Genomic DNA, 22652 nt, shown 5'->3' with positions numbered 1-22652 from the left:
GACAGCCCCAGAAACACAAATTAATTCATCAATAATGCTTTTGATGATTTCTTAGAGATACTATCCCTAGAAAGAAATATTCATATTTCATCTGGTAGGACAATGATCTGAGTCCTTCTCAGTGATTTTAACCTATAAAGAATTCACCTTGGCGGAGCACGGTGGCTCACACCTGTAATCCTATCACTTTGGGAGGCCGAGGTGGGCGGATCATGAGGTCAGGAGATCGAGACCATTCTGGCTAACATAGTGAAATCCCGTCTCTACTAAAAATACAAAAAAATTAGCCAGGTGTGGTGGCGGGTGACTGTAGTCCCAGCTACTCGGGAGGCTGAGGCAGGAGAATGGCGTGAACCCGGGAGGTGGAGTTTGCAGTAAGCCAAGATCGTGCCACTGCACTCCAGCCTGGGCGACAGAGCGAGACTCTGGCTCAAAAAAAAGAATCACCTTTTAGCTTCAATCCGGATATTAAATCTGAGGACAAAGGAATACTGCAGCTTTCCTTCTCTTGCCAAGCTCTCCTAAGCCCCATATTCAGCTCATCTTCTGAATAACACTTGATGCTTTCTAACAGATACTTGACTTAGTACATTAAATAATTATCTCTGCCTTCTAGAATTTATATTATACTATATTATACACAGGCAGGGAAATTTGTCTTTTTTTTTCCTCTGGGGAGTGTATGGTAAACGCACCTGATAGCAGTAACTTAAGCATACCCTGAGAATGACCCTGTACGGCAGACACACCTGAATGTGTGTTCCAAGCTAGGGAATCCGGAAGTGGCCAGCCCAGAGATTTGTTCTTGTCCATGAGGAACAGGTGAGCCTCCAGCTCGTCCAGTAGAATGTGGGCCATACAGGGGATCAAGGTCTTTGTTTCGGGTTAAGTGAAGGTTGCCAGATGTAGACTCTTTTGCGGTGGCGGCGCAGGGAGGTGGGGGAGATGGGGGCGGGGGTTGCTAAGTGACATTGCTATATAAACTGCAGGCCTTTTGCAAGCAGTTGCAGTTCTTCTGCCCAGTCCATCATTGCTGTATTGTACCTAAGATGGTTCTCCTGCCCAGCCTGCTGCCATTGGACAGTGCAGTTATCTAGCCCATCCCCACTGGACTCTCTCCCCTGTAGGTAAGCCCCCAATAAAACTCCATGTCTCATTTGCTGGCTCTGAGTCTCTTTGGCCTCTTGAACCGGGTGCCACCCCCATTGGAGTTGATAGGGGTTCAGCATAACACTGATGCACTCCCCAATGCCAATAATTGTCACTGTCTTAAAAAACTTTTGAGTAAGAGAAGATGATCAGGGAAGTGTCAGTCCTAGAAACGCAGTAGACCCAATTAGAAGGCCCTCAGTATTTGCCGAATGAAAGAACGAATGCCTCCTCAGCTGTAATGTCTTCCCCTAACCCTCATGCTACCAGCTGTCTGCTTAGAAGCAAGACACCTCGCCCAGTCTCTATCCTCTTATACTCTTCCCCAGCCTTTCAGCTGGTAACATCCAAGATTAGGTGAGTCCTAGAGTTGAAATGAGTAGAAAGATGCCAAAGTGAGAGAAACTCTTTTGTGGGAGACCATTTTTCCGAACAATTGGAGCTTAAATTCTTAGCACATTTCATCTGAAAGGAACATTCAGAGGCATGTTATCTGACCTCTGTATTTTCACATAATTACAGTGTGGAACAGGGAAATGACATGACTTGCACAAGGTCACATAGCTAGATGGTTTCAGAGCCAAGACCAAGCAAAGTGTTCTGATTTCTCATCCAGTTCTCTTTTTGATGCTCCACACATGGGCAATAGATATTTGTGGATTTAAGCAGTTTTGCATTGAGCCAGGTGTAGACTGGGCTGGACAGGAGTGACCGTAATATACCTTAGTCCTTTGCAACATGCCTTAAGGTTCTACAGCAGCTACTATGGTGATAAAGTGAGCACTAGACTCAGAGTTAGGAAGCCCTTGCTGATTACCTTGAAAAGTCTGTGAAAATTTTTCAAGACATAACCTTCCCCAATGCAAAATGGGTATAAAATTGGAGCAAATGTGATTAAAATCTTCATAAGATATGACATACTTTTAATAAAAGTTTTAAAAAATATGTATAAGACTGAAATAGAATATGGGTAAAAGAAAAATTTGAGATCTTTTGGTGTGTAGATTGTGCACAACTTTCCCCATGAAATATTTCACCTGTACTGTAAAATTCTGTTTTCAGTAAATGCATTTTTTTAGATAGGAAAAGTGCTTTCTGGCTCACAGTTCCTCTCAGCTGGACTTCCAAGCCTTCTTCATTATCTATTCTCTCCGGACATTCACTCTCCTCTTTCTTGCCAAGACATGCTGACTCACCCTTGTATTTTATATTGTAATCCCATCAAAAAACAAACAAACACTTTTTCTTTCCTTACCTCCTTCAAACCTCATTTCCTTATTCTTATTGCTGTTCCCACCTACTTACATACTCATATGATAATTAGCATTTATTTTATGCATAATATATTTCAGACACCATAACAGAATACTGTTGATCTCATTTAATTCTCACAAAAACTGATAATACAGATATTTCTGACCCCATTTCTGTGGGTCAGGAAGGTTAAGTGGCACACTCAGTCACACAGCTTACAAAGTGGTGGAATTGAGACTCATGCCCAAGGCCCTTTGACTTCAAATCCTATGTTTTTACTGCTTTGCAATACTGCAAAAGTATGCTTATGGGAAAACCTTTCTTGGTTTTGAGATTATGCATTTTCTTGAGGAGACTTAGGAGTCCAGGCAGGAATGTGAAGTGGCCCTGGGCGTTTGAGCCATTGACCATGCCTGGAACTTCTTCCTCAAATTGTCCCAATGCTCACAAATATATGGGCATGAGGAGTCTGACCTCTTGGAAGAAAGATAGGGACTTCTGGGTCACGGAAAATTCCAGAAAGAGAAGACTAAGGTAAAGCCAGATGGAGGATTGAAAGCAATTCAGGCTTAAAGAAGTAGAACTCAACAGGGATGGGGAAAATGGGGTGTCAGAGGGGGCACTTCTAGTTTTCCTTCACTTGTTTTCCTACCTGAAACATCTGGTGGTGATGCATCAAGTAACACGGGAAGGACTGGGATTTATTCATACAAAGAACAGTCTTCTTCTTGTCCCTTTCCTAAAAATGGCAGTAGCAAATTTAACTTTTCATTTTTGATCTTTCTCTTTATCATACTCTTTCTAATATAGCTACTGTGCTATATTAGAAACACATCTGGAGGCACAGCATTGACCTCAACTGAACTCTAGAAACCCCCAGGATCCCAGACTCTAGTGAACTTTCCAAGTGTGTTCCGTGGAGCACAAATATGCTGCCCGCGAGCTGCAGGGGCCGCCACAAGCGCTGAGAGGCTAGTCCCGTGTGTCGGTCTCTGCCTACCCCGCCTCATGTACTGTAATCACCATGGCTCTTCATTTATTTGTTTATGTATGTGACTTTTGCAGTGGGTTTTATTTTAATGAACAAATTATTTAGCTAATAAAGCAACTTTTAAAATGAGTCACTTAAGGAATCTTTGATCAGAAGTAAGGAGAAAGACTCTTTCTCTGGTCTCTCTATTCACCACTCCACTCATCTTTCATCTCAAAGAAAGCTTTTTTATTTGTTTGTTTGTTTTTGTCCGGATCCTGATACATGAAAAAACAAAATAGAAAACCCCAGTGGGCAAGTGGGTAGACAGATCAAACTTAGAGGACAGTCACTACTTGATTTTGTGACTTTGAGCAACAATCTTACCATCCTTGGTACCGTTTCTAATTATAATAAGTTTATTTTAAAAAAGAAATTTATAACCAAGTCCCATTCAGATCCCCCCCAATTCGATGTAGGTCTGGCTCCCTTACCTCCTCAGTGAACAGGGCTGTCCCGGCTCCAAAACGCACACTGCATTTTGAGCTAGGCTGTCAGCTGCCTCCACAGCAGGGATGCAACGTGTGCAAGAAAACTCTCTCCAGCAGTAGTTGTCTTCCACAGAGGGCTCCAATTGCATTTCCCACAAAGCCCGCTTAGCTAACAGTCAATGCTAGGTCTGAAGTCATGCTCAAACTCAGAGCAGTTCCCTTCAAGGTCACTTCTCGGTAGAGGCTAAGGTACTGTGGCATTCAGTGGAGGTTGTCCTGAGTCTTTTGGTCCCAGCTAAGAGAATCTGGTACTTCTTATTTTACTTTTTTGTCTCCTTCAGTCCTGCAGAAAGCTCATGTCTAGTTTGTGTGACCTGTCTCTATTTCTTCTTCAATTTGTTGGTAATATTGCGCCAGGTGGGATGTTGAGTAAGTACCCAGAGATAGCACCATTCTCCTTGAGCATCTCCCGGAACCAGCCGTGTTCTTTTTCTTCTCTTGTATCCACCTTTCCATCAAGACTTTCTACTCAGCTTATTTGTAGAAACTACTTATGTTTCTCCATTTAAAAACAGAGCAGGAGCACTTAGTAACCCCCTTTCCTCCAGAAGAAGCCCTAAAAATATAATCAAGTTTGAAAACCTTCCATGAATAATAAATTGACTTTAAAGGCCTCTACATATGAAAATACTAAGATTTAGATATTTCTGTTGAAGAGAACGAGGAAAGTACAAGTTAGTGAAAATTTAACTTTCACTCATCTGTATTTTAATTCATTTCTGAGATTGTCCCAATCCTTCAGAAAATAGACATATGTAATATACCACATATTATGTAACATGCCCATAATCAAACACATTACTATCTATAGTGAAATGTCTGAGTACTTCTAGGTGGGATAAAAGGCTACAAATAACCTCAAGTCAGTTAACTTCCAATTTTCCTCCAAATTAGTTTTGGAAAAAAAAAAAGTTTGGTTTTTAGAGCGTTTTGGAGAGTTTAGAATTAGAGATGAGGGTTTATAAACTTGTTCTAAATGCTTATATTAATGTTTTTTATTTCTATGTTTCTTATTACATTTCTTGATCTGTCTGCTCTTGCAATAGCACTATTCTGTCTTTTTAAATTTTTTATTTTATTTTATTTTAAGTTCTTGGGTATATGTGCAAGATGTGCAGGTTTGTTTAATACGAAAATATGTGCCCATGGTGGTTTGCTGCACCTTCAACCCATTATCTAAGTATTAAGCCCAGCATGCATTAGCTGTTTTTCCTGATGTTCTCCCTCACCCTGCCACCCACATCCCCCACCCACCCCTGCTGACAGGCCCCAGCGTGTGTTGTTCCCCTCCCTGCGTCCATGTGTTCTCACTGTTCAACATGCATTATTTGACTTTCTGTTCTTGCATTAATTTGCTGAGGATAACAGCTTCCAGCTCCATCCATGTCCCTGCAAAGGACATAATGTCATTCCTTTTAATGGCTGCATAATATCCCATGGTGTATATGTACCACATTTCCTTCACCCAGAAGAAAATTCTTCATATCATTGATGGGCATTTGGGTTGATTCCATGCCTTTGCTATTGTGAATAGTGCTACAACAATCATACATATGCATATATTTTTATAATAGAATGATTTATATTCTTTTGGGTATATACCCAGTGAGAGGATTGCTGGGTCAAATGGTATTTCCAGTTCTAGGTTTTTGAGGAATGGCCACACTGTCTTCCACAATGGTTTAACTAATTTACATTACCACCAACAATGTAAAAGCGTTCTTATCTCTCCACAGCCTCGCCAGCATCTGTTGTTTCTTGACTTTGTAATACTTGCCATTCTGACTGGAATGAAATGATATCTCATTGTGGTTTTGATTTGCATTTATCTAATTATCAGTGATGTTGAGCTTTTTTTTGTATGTTTGTTGGCTGCATAAATGTCTTCTTTTGAGAAATGTCTGTTCATTTCTTTGCCCACTTTTTAATGGGATTTGTTTTTTCTTGTAAATTTGTTTAAGTTCCTTGTAGACTCTGGATACTAGACCTTTGTCAGATGGATAGATTGCAAATTTTTTCTCTCATTCTGTAGGTTGTCTGTTTACTCTGATGATAGTTTCTTTTGCTGTGCAGAAACTCTTTAGTTTAATTAGACTCCATTTGTCGATTTTCACTTTTGCAATTGCTTTTGCCATTTTTGTCAAGTAATCTTTGCCCATGCCTATGTCCTGTATAGTATCACCTAGATTTTCTTCTAGGGTTTTTATAGTTTTGGATTTTACATTTAACTCTTTAATCTATATTGAGTTAATTTTTGTATATGGTGTAAGGAGGGGGTCCAGTTTCAATTTTCTGCATATGGCTAGCCAGTTCTCCCAGCACCATTTAAAGGATTTTCTTTCCCCATTGCTTGTTTTTGTCAGGTTTACTGAAGATGAGATGGTTGTAGAACTTATTTCTGAGTTCTCCTTCTGTTCCATTGGTCTATGTGCCTGTTTTTGTACCAGTACCATGCTGTTTTGGTTACTGTAACCTTGTAATGTAGTTTGAAGTCAGGTAGCATGATGCCTCCAGCTTCGTTCTTTTTGCTTAGGATTGTCTTGGCTATAAAGGCTCTTTTTTGGTCCCATGTGAATTTTAAAATAGTTTTTCCTAGTTCTGTGAAGAATGTCAATGGTAGTTTAATGGGAATAGCATTGAATCTATAAATTGCTTTGGGCAGTATGGCCATTTTCACGATGCTGATTCTTCCTATCCATGAGCATGGAATGCTTTTCCATTTGTTTGTGTCTTCTCTGATTTGGTTTGCAGTTCTCCTTGAAGAGGTCCTTCACTTCCCTTGTTAGCTGAATTTCTAGGTATTTTATTCTCTTTGTAGCAATTGTGAATGGGAGTTCATTCATGATTTGGCTCTCTGCTTGTCTGTTGTTGGTGTATAGGAATGCTTGTGACTTTTGCACACTGATTTTGTATCCTGAGACTGCAGACGTTGCTCATCAGCTTAAGAGGCTTTTGGGCTAAGATGATGGGGCTTTCTAGATATAGGATCATGTCATCTGCAAACAAAGTCAATTTGACTTCCTCTCTTCCTATTTGAGTATCCTTTATTTCTTTCTCTTGCCTCTTTGCCCTGGGCAGAATTTCTAATGCTATGTTTAATAGGAGTGGTGAGGAAGGGCAAGCTTGTCTTATACTAGTTTCAAAAGGAATGCTTCTAGCTTTTCCCTGTTCAGTATGATATTGACTGTGGGTTTGTCATATATGACTCTCTTTATTTTGAGGTATGTTCCTTCAATGCCTCGTTTCAGTTACTGAGAGTTTTTAACATGAAGGGATGTTGAATTTTATTGAAGGCCTTTTCTGCATCTATTGAGATAGCAGTTTTGGTCTTTAGTTCTATTTACATCATGAATTATGTTTACTGATTTGCATATGTTTAACCAGCCTTGCATTCCTGGGATGAAGCTGACTTGATCATGGTAGGTAAGCTTTTTGAAGTGCTCCTGAATTCAGTTTACCATATTTTATTGAGGATTTTTGCATTGATATTCATTAGGGATACTGGCCTGAAGTTTCTTGTTGTTGTTGCATCTCTGCCAGGTTTTGGTATCAGGATGATGCTCACCTCATAAAATAAGTTTGGGAGGAGTCCCTCCTTTTCAATTGTTTGGAATAGTTTCAGAAGAAATGGTACCAGCTCCTCTTTGTACCTCTGGTAGAATTCAGCTGTAAATCCTTCCGGCCCTGGGCTATTTTTTGTTTGGTAGGCTATTTATTACTGCCTGAATTTCAGAACTCATTATTGGTGTATTCAGGGATTCAACTTCTTCCTGGTTCAGTCTTGGGTGGGTGTATGTGTTCAGGAATTTATCCATTTCTTCTAGACTTTCTAGTTTATGTGCATAGAGGTGTTCATAGTATTCTCTGATACTTGTTTGTATTTCTTTGGGGTCAGTGGTGATAGCCCCTTTATCATTTTTTGTTGTGTTTATTTGATTCTTCTCTCTTTTCTTCTTTATTAATCTAGCTAGTGGTACATCTATTTTGTTGATTTTTTCAAAAAAACACCTCCTGGATTCATTGATTTTTTGAAGGGTTTTTTTTTTGTGTCTCTACCTCCTTTAGTTCCACTGTGATGCTGGCTGTTTCTTGTCTCCTGCTATCTTTGCTTTTCTCTTGGTTTGCTCTCGGTTCTCTAGTTCTTTTAGTTGTGATGTTAGAATGTCAATTTGAGATATTTCTAGCTTTTTGATGTGGGCACGTAGTGCCATAACTTTTCCTCTTAACACTGCTTTAGCTGCATCCCAAGATTCTGGTACATTGTCTCTTTGTTCTCACTGGTTTCAAAGAACTTCTTGATTTCTTCCTTAATTTCATTATTTACCCAGGAGTCATTTAGGAGCAGGTTGTTCAATTTCCATGTAGTTGTGTGGTTTTGAGTAAGTCTCTTAATGTTGAGTTCTAATTTGATTGCATTGTGGTATGAGACTGTCTGTTATAATTTCAGTTCTTTTGCATTTGCTGAGGAGTGGTTTACTTCCAATTACGTGATTGATTTTAGAGTAAGTGCCATGTGATACTGAATAGAATGTATACTCTGTTGGTTTTGTGTGGAGAGTTCTGTAGCTATCTATCAGGTCCACTTGATCCAGAGCTGATTTCACATCCTGAGTATCTTTGTTAATTTTTTGTCTCAGTGATCTGTCTAATATTGACAGTGGGGTGTTAAAGTTTCCCATTATTATTGTGTGAGAGTCCAAGTTTCTTTGTAGGTATCTAAGAACTTGTTTTACAAAACTGGGTGCTCCTGTATTGGGTACATATATATTTAGGAGAGTTAGCTCTTCGTATTGAATTGAACCCTTTGCCATTATGTAATGCCCTTCTTTGTCTTTTTTGATCTTTGTTGGTTTACAGTCTGTTTCATCAGAAACTAGGATTGCAACCCCTGCTTTTTCTACTTCCCATTTGCTTGGTAAATTTTCCTCCATCCCTTCATTTTGAGCCTATGTATGTCTTTGCATACAAGAAGAGTCTCGAATACAGCACACCAAATGGGTCTTGTCTTTCTATCCAGCTTGCCATCCTGTGTCTTTTAATTGGGGCATTTAGCCCATTTACATTTAAGGTTAGTATTATTTTGTGTGAATTTGATCCTGTCATCATGATACTGGCTGGTTATTTTGCAGACTTGTTAATGTAGTTGCTTAATGGTGTCTTTGGTCTGTGTACTTCAGTGGGTTTTTGTAGTGGCTGGTAACAGTTTTTCCTTTCCATATTTAGTGCTTCCTTCAGGAGCTCTTGCAAGGCAGACCTGGTGGTGACAAATTCTCTCAGCATTTACTTGTCTGAAGAGGATTTTATTCCTCCTTCACTTACGAAGCTTAGTTTGGCCAGATATGAAATTCTGTGTTGGACATTCTTCAAGAATGTTGATTATTGACCTCCAATCTCTTCTGGCCTGTAGGGTTTGTCCTGAAAGGCCTGCTGTTAATCTAATAGGCTTCCCTTTGTAGGTGATCTGGCCTTTCTTTCTGGCTGCTCTTAACATTTTTCTCTTAATTTTGACCTTGGAGAATCTGAAAATTATGTGTCTTGGGGGTGATCTTCTCATGGAGTGTCTTACTGGGGTTCTCTGGATTTCCTGAGTTTGAACATTGGCCTGTCTTGCTAGGTTGGGGAAGTTCTCCTGGATGATATAGTGAACTGTGTTTTCCAACTTGGTTTCATTCTCCCTGTCTCTTTCAGGTACCCCAATCAGTCATAGGTTTGGTCTTTTTACATAATTCCATAATTCTCGGAGGTTTTGTTCATTTCTTTTCATTCTCTTTTTCTCTATTCTTGTCTGCCTGTCAGCAAGATAGTCTTCAAGCTGGGTGCACTGGCTTATGCCTGTAGTCCCAGCACTATGGGAAGCTGAGGCAGGAGGATCACCTGAGGTCAGGAGTTCAAGACCAGCCTGGCCAACAAGGCAAAACCCCATCTCTACTAAAAATACAAAAATTATCCAGGTGTGGTAGCAGACACCTATAATCCCAGCTACTCAGGAGGCTGAGGCAGGAGAATCGCTTGAACCCAGGAGGAGGAGGCTGCAGTGAGCCAAGATTGCGCCACTGCACTCCAGCCTGGGCGACAGAGCAAGACTCCGTCTCAAAAAAAAAAAGAAAAAGAAAAAGAAAGAAAGAAAAGAAAAAAAAGATAGTCTTCAGGCTCTAAGATCCTTTCCTCTACTTGGTCTATTCAGCTATTGAAATTGTGGGTGCATTGTGAAGTTCTCATGTCATATTTTTCAGCTGCATTAAGTCATTTATGTTCTTCTTTAAACTGGTTATTCTGGTTCACTGCTCCTTTAATGTTTTTTCATTGTTAGCTTCTTTGCATTGGGTTAGAACATACTTCTTTAATTCAGCGAAGTTTGTTATTATCCACCTTCTGAAGCCTACTTCTGTCAATTAATCTATCTCTGTACATCTAAGCACTACATCGTGTGCTCAGTATACCATTTTATTTATTTTATTTTTTTGAGACAGAGTCTCACTCTGTTGCCCAGACTGGAGTGCAGAGGCGTCATCTTGGCTCCCTCAAACTCTGCGTCCATGGTTCAAGCAATTCTTCTGCCTCAGCCTCCTGATTATCTGGGACTACAGGCATGCACCACCATGCCTGGCTAAATTTTTTGTGTTTTAGTAGACATGGGGTTTCACCATGTTGCCCAGGATGGTCTCGAACTCCTGACCTCAAGTGATCCGCCCGCCCCAGCCTCCCAAAGTGCTAGGATTACAGGCGTGAGCCACCACACCTGGCCCAGTATACCATTTTAAAATCAGAAACTCTAAATGTATTTTTTCCAGTAACTGCAGATGATCAGATGATAAAACAAATGCTTTGAGGGTGAGAGAGTGAGAGTGAGCAAGAGAGAAACAAAATAGTCATTAAAGACTTTGTAAAGTGTAGAAGTCCTAGGTATTAGTCCCAACTCTGCCACTTACTGGGTTAGTGTCCTTAGGCAAATTAATGGTCTCTGCAACCCTTAAGTTTTTCATTTATATAAAGGGATACTGCCTACCTTTCAAGATTTCATTTATACTGCCTACCTTGCAAGATTGTTGTAATGAATAATTAAGATTATTTTAAAGTGTACAGAGCATATCTTAACTATTGTGAATGATGCTGCAATGAACATAGGAGTGTTGATATCTCATATATATGTATGTGTGTATATATGTGTGTATATGTGTGTGTGTGTATGTATGCATGTGTGTGTATATATATATATAGAGAGAGAGAGAGGTCTCACTCTGTTGCCCAGGCTAGTGTCAAATTCCTGGCTCAAGCGATCCTCTCACCTCAGCCTCCCAAAGTCCTGGGATTACAGACATGAGCCACCAGCACCTGGCCAAGTGTGAATATCTCTTTGAGATCCTAATTTCATGTCATTTGGCTGTATACCCAGAAGTGGGATTGCTGGGTCATATGGTAGTTCTATTTCTAATCTTTTGAGGAACTTTCATACAGTTTTCCATAGTGGCTGTACCATTTTGCATTTTTAACAACAGTGTATGAGAGTTCCTTTTCTCCACGTTCTCAGCAACTTATCTTTTTTTTCTATAGTAGCTGTGAGATGGTAGCTCACTGTAGTTTTTATTTTCATTTCCCTGATAGTTAATGATGTTGAGAATCTTTCATGTACCTGGCCCATTTGCATGCCTTCTTTGTAGAAATGTATGTTCAACTGCTTTGCCCAGTTTATAAATGGGTTATTAGTTTCTTTGCTATTGAGTTGTAGGAATTCCTTATATATTTAGGAAATTAACCCTTTATTTGATATATAGCTTGCAAATACTATCTCCCATTGCATAGGTTCATTCTGTTGATTATTTTCTTAGCTGTACAGAAGCTTTTAGTGTCAATTGACTGATGAATGGATAAAGAAAATATGCATAGAATGGAATATTACTCAGCCCTAAAAAGAAGGAAATCTTACCATTTGTGTCAACATGGATGAACCTGGAGGACATTATACTAAGTGAAATAAGCCAGTCACAGAAGGACAAATACTGCATAGTTCCGCTTATATGAAGTATCTGCAATAGTCAAACACGTAGAAGCAGAGAATACAATAGTGGTTAACAGGGTGCCAGTGGGTGGGGGAAGTGGTGAGTTGTCGTTCAATGGGTATAAAGTTTTGGTTATGCTAGATGAGTAAACTCTAGATATCTACTCTACAACATAGTACCTATAGGCAGCAATATGATATCACACACTTCAACATTTGTTAAGAGGGTAGACCTCACATTAAGTGCTCTTACACACATACACAAACAAAAAATTTAAACAAAAGAGACATACGGAAACTTTGCGAGGTGTCGGATATGTCTGTTACCCTGATTGTGTTGATAGTATCATGGGTGTTTGCATATGTCCAAACTCATCAAATTGTACACATTTGTATAAAGTGTTCTTTTTGTATCAATTATGTCTCAATAAATCTGTTAAAAAGATAATGTATATAGAACAGTGTGCTGGTTGATTATGTGATAAATGGTAACTCTCTTTTTTTTTTTTTTTTTTTTTTTGAGACGGAGTCTTGCTCTGTTACCCAGGCTGGAGTGCAATGGTGCAATCTCAGCTCACTGCAAATTCCACCTCCCGGGTTCACGCCATTCTCCTGCCTCAGCCTCCCAAGTAGCTGGGACTACAGATGCCCGCCACCGCGCATGGCTGATTTTGTGTGTTTTTGGTAGAGACGGGGTTTCACCGTGGTCTTGATCTCCTGACCTCGTGATCCACCCGCCTCATCCTCCCAAAGTGCTGGGATTACAGGTGTGAGCCGCCACATCTGGCCAATAAATGGTAACTCTTATGTCTATTTTTATGGCAAAAAATAAAAGTAGAGAAAGGAAGCTTATAACAAAAAATTATTGAATAAAGCAACAGGAATAAAGTAAAGCATAATTTATGACCATAAATATAAAAATCATGGTAGTATTAAATACAAAGTTTTAGGTTTCCTTATTAAAAGGCACAGTTTTAAGAAACTAATAATATGCCACTTGAAGATAATCTGCATATAACAAAATAATAAAGAAATGTTAAAACTAAAATGATGGACAAAGATATATAAGGTGAAAGCATATAAAAAGAAAGAACAGATGGATATATTAACATCACAGCAAGTGAAATTTAAGAAGAAAACATTAAACCAAAAAATAGTTCCATTTTATAATGAGGAGTGGTATCATCCACAATGAAGATGTATGCTATTTAGTATACATCTTCTATGCTATTTAGCACACTTTCAGAATGAATGAAGCAAAAACATGAAAATACAAGGAAATATATCCAGAACCACAATTGTAGCAAGCTTATCCATACCACTCTTTGTCTTTGATAGATGGGGTCAAAATCAACAATATTTAAGATTTAAGTGCATAGTAAGATAACACAAACTTAATATCAAAACCTAAATGCCACCGCTTTTTTTTTTTTTTGCTTTTTTTTTTATTATTATTATACTTTAAGTTCTAGGGTACATGTTCATAACGTGCAGGTTTGTTACGTATGTATACTTGTGCCATGTTGGTGTGCTGCACCCATCAACTCGTCATTTACATCAGGTATAACTCCCAGTGCAATCCCTCCCCCCCGCCTCCCCCCTCCCCATGATAGGCCCCGGTGTGTGATGTTCCCCTTTCCTGAGTCCAAGTGATCTCATTGTTCAGTTCCCACCTATGAGTGAGAACATGCGGTGTTTGGTTTTCTGTTCTTGCGATAGTTTGCTGAGAATGATGGTTTCCAGCTGCATCCATGTCCCTACAAAGGACACAAACTCATCCTTTTTATGGCTGCATAGTATTCCATGGTGTATATGTGCCACATTTTCTTAATCCAGTTTGTCACTGATGGACATTTGGGTTGATTCCAAGTCTTTGCTATTGATACCACTGTTTTTAATTGTTTGTATATGTGTATATATATGAACACCTCCAAATGCAAATAAACTTAATGTAATGGTATGTAAAAAGAAGATGCATAGGTCAGGCGCGGTGGCTCACACCTGTAATCCCAGCACTTTGGGAGGCTGAGGTGAGCAGATTACCTGAGGTCAGGAGTTTGAGATCAGCCTGGCCAACATGGTGAAACCCCATCTCTACTAAAAATACAAAAATTAACTGGATGTGCTGGCAGGCACCTGTAATCACAGCTACTTGGGAGGCTGAGGCAGGAGAATCGCTTGAACCTGGGAGGCAGAGGTTGCAGTAAGCTGAGATCATGCCATTGCACTCCAGCCTGAGGGACAAGAGCTAGACTTCATCTCAAAAAAAAATAAAATAAATAAATAAATAAATAAATAAATAAATGCATCCATGAGGGGTTTTCTCATGAATGTAATGATCATTTAATATTTAAAAACTTTATAACTGGGCCGCGCACAGTAGCTCAAGCCTGTAATCCCAGCACTTTGGGAGGCCGAGACGGGCGGATCAAGAGGTCAGGAGATCAAGACTATCCTGGCTAACACGGTGAAACCCCATCTCTACTAAAAAACAAAAAACTAGCCAGGCGAGGTGGCGGGCGCCTGTAGTCCCAGCTATTCGGAAGGCTGAGGCAGGAGAATGGCGTAAACCCAGGAGGCAGAGCTTGCAGTGAGCTAAGATCCGGCCACTGTACTCCAGCCTGGGCGACAGAGCGAGACTCCGTCTCAAAAAAAAAAAAAACATTTATAACTGGTCCAATAAGAAGACATATGTGATAATCTCAGTAAATGCTGAAAATCTACTTTACAAAAATCAATATCTATTTTGATAGTATCTCCTTAAATCTAAAAAATAGATATCTATAACATAATAAAAAATTGTCTATAAACTTATATCTAATATTATACCTAACAGTGAATTACCAGAAGCATTTATATTAAAGTCAGGAACAAAACAAGGATGCCTATTCAAACTATCATTCTTTTGCTATGATTATGAAATGATTGGCTTATGTTAAAAATATTTTGTTCTATTCAGGCCCATATAATTAATATATTAAGAAATTAAATGACAGTATAGATTCCAGAGAAGTGGAATCTATATAAAAGAATCACATATTAGTTTTATAACTAAAACTACAATAACTCAAGAACTTAATGGGCTGGGCGTGGTGGCTTATGCGTGTATTCCAGCAGTTTGGGAGTCTGAGGTGGGAAGATCGCTTGAGGCCAGGAGTTCAAGACCAGCCTGAACAACATAGTGACGCCCTATCTCTCTCAAAAAAAGTTAACAATTGGCTGGATGTGATGTCACATGCCTGTAGTCCTAGCTGCTCAAGTGGCTCAGGCCAAAGGATTGCTCATGCCACTGAACTCCAGCCTGGGCAACAGAGTGAGACCCTGTCTCACAAAGAAAACAATACAAAAGAATGTAATGGATGTGTATAATAGCATATTAAACATAAAAGAAAGAGGCTCGACGAGGGTGGGTTAGAAGAAAATATCTAGACTGAACTGAGGAAAACAGGATAGAAGATACAGAGAAGAATATAAAATATATGAGGGAATGGTGAGAACATATAATGTACAAATAATTGGAACCAACCACAGAAGGAGAGGTAGGAGAGAATTAGGCAGATGCAGTATTCCAAGATAATTCTCTCAAACTGACAAAAGTTACCATCAAGCTAAGATTCAGGAATAGCTCCAAGCTCCAAGTTCCAAACAGGATATATACAAAGAATCTCAAACCAAGATACATCATAGTGAAAGAGGTGACAAAGAAAAATAATAAAAGCAGCAAGAAAGAAAAGATGTATTACCTTTTAGGTAGCAGTAATATTGAAAGTAATACTATCCAGAGGAAAATAAGTCATGTATGAAAAAGACATTTGCACATGCATGTTTGTTTATAACAATACAATTCGCAAAAGTATGGAACAAAATATTGCAAAAATATGGAACCCGCCTAAATGTCCGTTAACCAACAAGTAGATAAAAAAATGTGAGATATATATATATATGCACCATGGACTACTACTCAGCCATAAAAAGGAAAAAATAATGGCATTCACAGCAGCCTCGATGAAGCTGGAGACCATTATTCTAAGAGAAGTAACTCGGGAATGGAAAATCAAATATTGCATTTTCTCACTTACAAGTCAGAGCTAAACTATGAGGATACAAAAGCATAAGAATAATAGATTTTGAGGACTTGAGAGGAAGGGTGGAAGGGGGAGTGAGACTTAAAAGACTACACACCAGGTACAGTGTCCACTGCTCTGGTGATGGGTCCACCAAAATCTAGTAAACTACCACTAAAGAACTTATCCATGTAACCAAAAACCACCTGTTCCCCAAAATGATGGAAATAAAATTTTTTAAAAACCTCTAACTTCTCAATGAAAACAATGGAAATTAAAAGAAAAGGTATGTGAGCTTCAAAAATTCAGGAAGAAAATAACTGGCAAGAATTCTATAGCCAGTAAAAATATTCTTTAAAAACAAAGGTTAAATCAAGACAACTTTTAGACTACAAATGAGATAATTTATCACCAGCAGATTTAATGAGAGTCCTTCAGGAAAAAGGACAATGATTCAGTTTGGAAGAAGAAAAACAAGAAGAAATTAAGATCAATAAGAAAACTGTAAATATGTGGGTAAATCCAAACTAATATTGACTGTTGTGATGGCTGATTTTATGTGTCAATTTGGTGGGATGAGAGGACGCCCAGATAGCTGATAAAACATTATTTCTGACTGTGTATATAAGGGTGTTTCTGGACGAGATTAGTATTGGAATTGGTAAACTGAGTAAAGACAACCGTCCTCACCAGTGTGGGTGAGCATCATCCAATCTGTTGAGGGCCTCAATAGAACAAAAAGGTGGAGGAGGAACAAATTTGTTTCTGTTAGAACAGGGACATCTGTCTCTCCTGCCACTGGACCTCAGGGATTGTGGTCCTCAAGGCCTTTGGACTTGAACTGGAACTCATGATACCAGCTCCCCTGGTTCTCAGGCCTTTGAACTTGAACTGAATTACATGACCAGCTTTCCTGATTCTCCACCTTGTAGACAGCAGACTGTGGGGCTTCTTGGCTTTCCTGTAATAAATCTTCACACACACATTTGCACATATAGAAGAATATAGATATATAGGTATCTATATATAGATATATATAAGAATATAGATATATCTATATATAGATATATAGATATATATTCTAATACAACTGTATTAAACAGGAATAACATCATGCATGTTTGAAATATATATATATATATATTTTGACTTTTTCTTTGCAGAATCACCGTGGCGGCTGGGACCCTGTATACCTACCCTGAAAACTGGAGGGCCTTCAAGGCTCTCATCGCTGCTCAGTACAGCGGGGCTCAGGTCTGCGTGCTCTCCACACCACCCCACTTCCATTTTGGCCAAACCAACCGCACCCCTGAATTTCTCCGCAAATTTCCTGCCAGCAAGGTTCCAGGTGAGGATGGATTCTGTGTGTTTGAGAGCAACGCCATTGCCTACTATGTAAGCAATGAGGAGCTGTGGGGAAGTACTCCAGAGGCAGCAGCCGAGGTGGTGCAGTGGGTGAGCTTTGCTGATTCCGATATAGTGCCCCCAGCCAGTATCTGGGTATTCCCCACCTTGGGCATCGTGCACCACAACAAACAGGCCACTGAGAATGCAAAGGAGGAAGTGAGGCGAATTCTGGGGCTGCTGGATGCTCACTTGAAGACAAGGACTTTTCTGGTGGGCGAACGAGTGACATTGGCTGACATCACAGTTGTTTGCACCCTGCTGTGTCTCTATAAGCAGGTCCTAGAGCCTTCTTTCCGCCAGGCCTTTCCCAATACCAACCGCTGGTTCCTCACCTGCATTAATCAGCCCCAATTCCGGGCTGTCTTGGGGGAAGTGAAGCTGTGTGAGAAGATGGCCCAGTTTGATGCTAAAAAGTTTGCAGAGACCCAGCCTAAAAGAGATACACCACGGAAAGAGAAGGGTTCACAGGAAGAGAAGCAGAAGTCCCAGGCTGAGGGGAAGGAGGAGAAAAAGGCGGCTGCTCCTGCTCCTGAGGAGGAAGTGGATGAATGTGAGCAGGCACTGGCTGCTGAGCCCAAGGCCAAGAACCCCTTCGCTCACTTGCCCAAGAGTACCTTTGTGTTGGATGAATTTAAACGCAAGTACTCCGATGAGGACACACTCTCTGTGGCACTGCCATATTTCTAGGAGCACTTTGATAAGAACAGCTGGTCCCTGTGGTACTCAGAGTATCGCTTCCCTGAAGAACTCACTCAGACCTTCATGAGCTGCAGTCTCATCACTGGAATGTTCCAGCGACTGGACAAGCTGAGGAAGAATGCCTTCACCAGTGTCATCCTCTTTGGAACTAACAATAGCGGCTCCATTTCTGGAGTCTGGGTCTTCCGAGGCCAGGAGCTTGCCTTTCGGCTGAGTCCAGATTGGCAGGTGGACTATGAGTCATACACAGGGCAGAAACTGGATCCTGCAGTGAAGAGACCCAGATGCTGGTTCAAGAGTACTTTTCCTGGGAGAGGGCCTTCCAGCATGTGGGCAAAGTCTTCAATCAGGGCAAGATCTTCAAGTGAACATCTCTTGCCATTGCCTAGCTGCCTGCACCTGCCCTTCAGGGAGATGGGGGTCATTAAAGGAAACTGAACATTGAAAAAAAAAACAGAAATAGATATATATATATATTTTTAAATACATATATTCTATATATATAGAATTAAATATATTTTTAATATTTATTTTAAAATGCAATATTTTAATTTAAAAATGCATTTAACATATATTTAAATATGTTATTAAAATATATGAAATTATATATTCTCTCTATATATTAAATACATAGATATCAATATATAATTTAAATATATGCCAGCCATAACACAAAAGGCTGGAAGGGGAAATGGAGTTAAACGTTTGTAAGGTCCTTGCACTTTGGAAGTTAGCAAGAGTACGACTTTATATTCGGCTACAATAAGATGTGTTGTAAGCTCTAGAACCACCAGTAAAAACAGTGGAAAAAGTATATTTACTAAGTGTAGAAGAAAAATGGGATAATAAAATTTCTTAGTAAATTCAGAAGAAGACAAGAAAGGAGAGAAAAAAACTAGATAGCACAAATGGGACTTATAGTCAGATGCTAAATTTATATCAGAATATATGAATAATTGCATTGTGTAAATTGACTAAACATTTCAGTTAAAAGTTATATATTGTCATACTGCATTAAAAAACAAAACCCAACTATAAGTTACTTATAGGAAACATATTTAGCTGGATCTAAGATGGCTGATTAGAAGCAGCTCTGGTCCGTGGCACTCACAGAGAGGAATGAAAAGGGGAGAGTGAATTCAGCACCTTCAACTGAAGTATACAGGTTCTTGCACTGAGACTGACTAGGCAAACAACTCAACAAATGGAGAACAAAGAAAAGTGGAGGGGAGGGCAGTGGCAGCCCACCTAGGAGCAGCACAGAGCCAAAGGGACCCCCACTCCCAGCCAAGGGAAATGTTGAGTGATAGTGCAACCCTGCCTGAGAAACCTCGCTTCTCCCATGTATCTTTGCAACCCACAGATCAGGAGATTCCCTCATGAGTCTATGCCACCAGGGCCTCAACTCTGATACACAGAGCTGTGTGGAGTCTTGGCTGGGCAACCACTCAGACACACACAGAGACCCAGGAGTTTTACATATTCCAGCCCCAGGATTCCAGGCAAGGTGAGAAATCCATCCCTACATATCCCTAGGAAGGGGACTGAACCCAGGAAGTAAAGCAGTTAAAATTCCAGCCAGCCAATGGCAGGGGCTGGAATCTGCCTGAGACAGGTCCAAGTTCCTGGTGGGGAAGGGAGTTTGGATCTCTGTGGTTCAGTAGACTCAGCAGTTCCAGCCTGCCAGCTTTGGAGAAAACAAATTGTTCAGATGAGGAAGGGATCCCACTCAAAGGCAGCACACCTGGTCTACCAAAAAGCAGCCAGACTGCTTCTTTAAGCGGCTGCCTGATCCTGTTCCTCCTGACTGGGTGAGACCTCCCAACAGGGGCCTCCAGACACCTCCTACAGGCACACTGCAGCAGCAACAGGTCCCTACTCACCGTGGAACAGAGCTTCCAGAGAAAAGAGCAGGCTGCCATCTTTGAAGTTTCACAGACTTCACTAGTGATACCTCCAGGTATAAGAAAAAACAAGGCAACTGGGGCCTGGAGCAGACCTCCAGCAAACTGCAGCAGCCCTATGGTAAAGTAGTCTGACTGGTAAAAGAAAAACGAACAGAAAACAAAAACATCACCAAAAAAGACCTAACAAAAACCCCATTCAAAGGTCAGCAACCTCAAAGATCAAAGTTAGATAAGCCCATAAGCCCATGAAGATAAGAAGGAATCAGTGGAAAAAGTTGAAAACTAGTGCCTCTTTTCCTCCAAATGATTGCAGCACTTCTCCAGCAAGGGCACAGAACTGGGCTGAGGCAGAAATGGTTGGATTGATAGAAGTAGGCCTCAGAATAATAACAAACTGCTGAACTAAAGGAGCATGTTCTAACCCAATACAAAGAAGCTAAGAATCATGATAGAACAATACAGGAGACAATAGCCAGAATAGCCAGTTTGGAGGGGAATATAAATTACCTGATGGGCCGGGCACAGTGGCTCATGCCTGTAATCCCAGCACATTGGGAGGCTAAGGTGGGCAGATCATGAGGTCAGAAGTTCAAGAACAGCCTGGCCAACATGGTGAAACCCCATCTCTACTAAAAATACAAAACTTAGCCAGATGTGGTGGTGGGTGCCTGTAATCCCCACTACTCGAGAGGCTGAGGCAGGAGAATCACTTGAAACCAGAAGGCAGAAGTTGCAGTGAGCTGAGATCATGCCACTGCACTCCAGCCTGGGTGAAGGAATGAAACTCCATCTCAAAAAAAATAAAAAATAAAAGACCTGATGGAGCTGAAAAACACAACACAAGAAATTCACAATGCAGTTGCAAGTATTAATAGCAGAATAGATCAAATGGAGGAAAGAATCTCAGAGCTTGAAGACTATGTTGCTGAAATAAGGCAGACAAGAATAGAGAAAAAAGAATGAAAAGAAGTGAACAAAACCTTTGAGAACCATGTTGTAAAAAGACCGAGCTTGTGACTGATTAGGGTACCTGAGAGAGACAAGGAGAATGGAACCAAGTTGGAAAATATACTTCACTATATCATCCAGGAGAACTTCCCCAACCTAGCAAGACAGACCAACATTCAAATTCAAGAAATCCAGAGAACCCGAATAAGATACTCCATGAGAAGATAAACCCCAAGACACATAATTATCAGATTCACCAAGGTCAAAATGAAAGAAAAAAATGTTAAGGGCAGTCAGAGAGAAAGGCCAGGTCACCTACACAGGGAAGCCCATCAGACTAACAGTGGACCTTTCAGTGAAAACCCTATAGGCCAGAAAAGATTAGTGGCCAATATTCAACATTCTTTTTTTTTTTTTTTTTTTTTTTGAGGCGGAGTCTCACTCTGTCGCCCGGACTGGAGTGCAGTGGCCAGATCTCAGCTCACTGCAAGCTCCGCCTCCTGGGTTTACGCCATTCTCCTGCCTCAGCCTCCCGAGTAGCTGGGACTACAGGCGCCCGCCACCTCGCCCGGCTAGTTTTTGTATTTTTAGTAGAGATGGGGTTTCACCGTGTTAGCCAGGATGGTCTCGATCTCCTGACCTCGTGATCTGCCCGTCTCGGCCTCCCAAAGTGCTGGGATTACAGGCTTGAGCCACCGTGCCCGGCCTCAACATTCTTAAAGAAAAGAATTTCCAACCCAGAATTTCATATCCGGCCACACTAAGCTTCATAAGTGAAGGAGAAATAAAGTCCTTTTCAGGCAAGCAAATCTGAGGGAATTCATCACCAACCAGGCCTGCCTTGCAAAAGCTCCTGAAGGAAGCACTAAATATGGAAAGGAAAAATTATTTGCAGCCACTACAAAAACACTCTGAAGTATACAGACCAGTGACGCTGTGAAGCAACTACATTAACAAGTCTGCAAAACAACCAGCAAGCATCATGATGACAGGATCAAATTTACATATAATAATACTAACCTTAAATATAAATGGACTAAATGCCCCAATTAAATGACACAGAACGGCAAGCTGGATAAAGATCCAAGACCCATTGGTATGCTGCCTTCAAGAGACCATCTCAAGTGCAAAGACATGCATACACTCAAAATAAAGGGATGGAGGAAAATTTACCAAGCAAATGGAAAATAGAAAGAAGTAAGGGTTAGAATCTTAATTTCTGATGAAACAGATTTTAACCAACAAAAATCAAAAAAGACAAGGGTATTACATAATGGTAAAGGGTTCAATTCAACAAGAAGAGCTAACTATTCTAAATATACGGGCACCCAATACGGGACCATCCAGATTCATAAAGCAAGCTCTTAAAGACCTACAAAGACACTTAGACTGCCACACAATAATAGTGACAGACTTTAACACTCCACTGTCAATAGTAGATAGATAATTGAAACAGAAAATTAACAAAGATATTCAGGACCTGAACTCAACTCTGGGTCAAGTGAACCTGAGAGATAGCTACAGAACTTTCCACCCAAAACAACAGAATGTACATTCTTATCATTGCCAGATGACAGTTGCTCTAAAATTGATCACATAATTGGAAGTAAAACGCTCCTTAACAAATGCAAAAGAATTGAAATCATGACATTCTCTCATGCCACAGTGCAATCAAATTAGAACTCAAGCTTAAGAAATTCACTCAAA

At 40.2% G+C, this 22652-nt stretch overlaps 1 protein-coding gene across 1 annotated transcript; it reads left to right on the top strand.

Annotated features, from left to right (window-relative positions):
• Positions 1–17142: 17142 nt before the first annotated feature.
• LOC117090203 (elongation factor 1-gamma-like) lies at positions 17143–18550 on the top strand (the record flags this gene model as incomplete). Its single annotated transcript, XM_033222255.1, is given in 2 exon segments — positions 17143–18355; positions 18358–18550. Coding segments are annotated over 2 exon segments (1314 nt in total), but the record flags the coding sequence as incomplete, so codon positions are not given.
• Between the last annotated feature and the right edge of the window lie 4102 nt (positions 18551–22652).

Source organism: Trachypithecus francoisi, unplaced genomic scaffold (genome assembly GCF_009764315.1).
Source record: "Trachypithecus francoisi isolate TF-2019V2 unplaced genomic scaffold, Tfra_2.0 Lachesis_group11, whole genome shotgun sequence".
Lineage (NCBI taxonomy): Eukaryota > Metazoa > Chordata > Mammalia > Primates > Cercopithecidae > Trachypithecus > Trachypithecus francoisi.
This window is presented reverse-complemented; position numbering and strand designations above follow the sequence as displayed.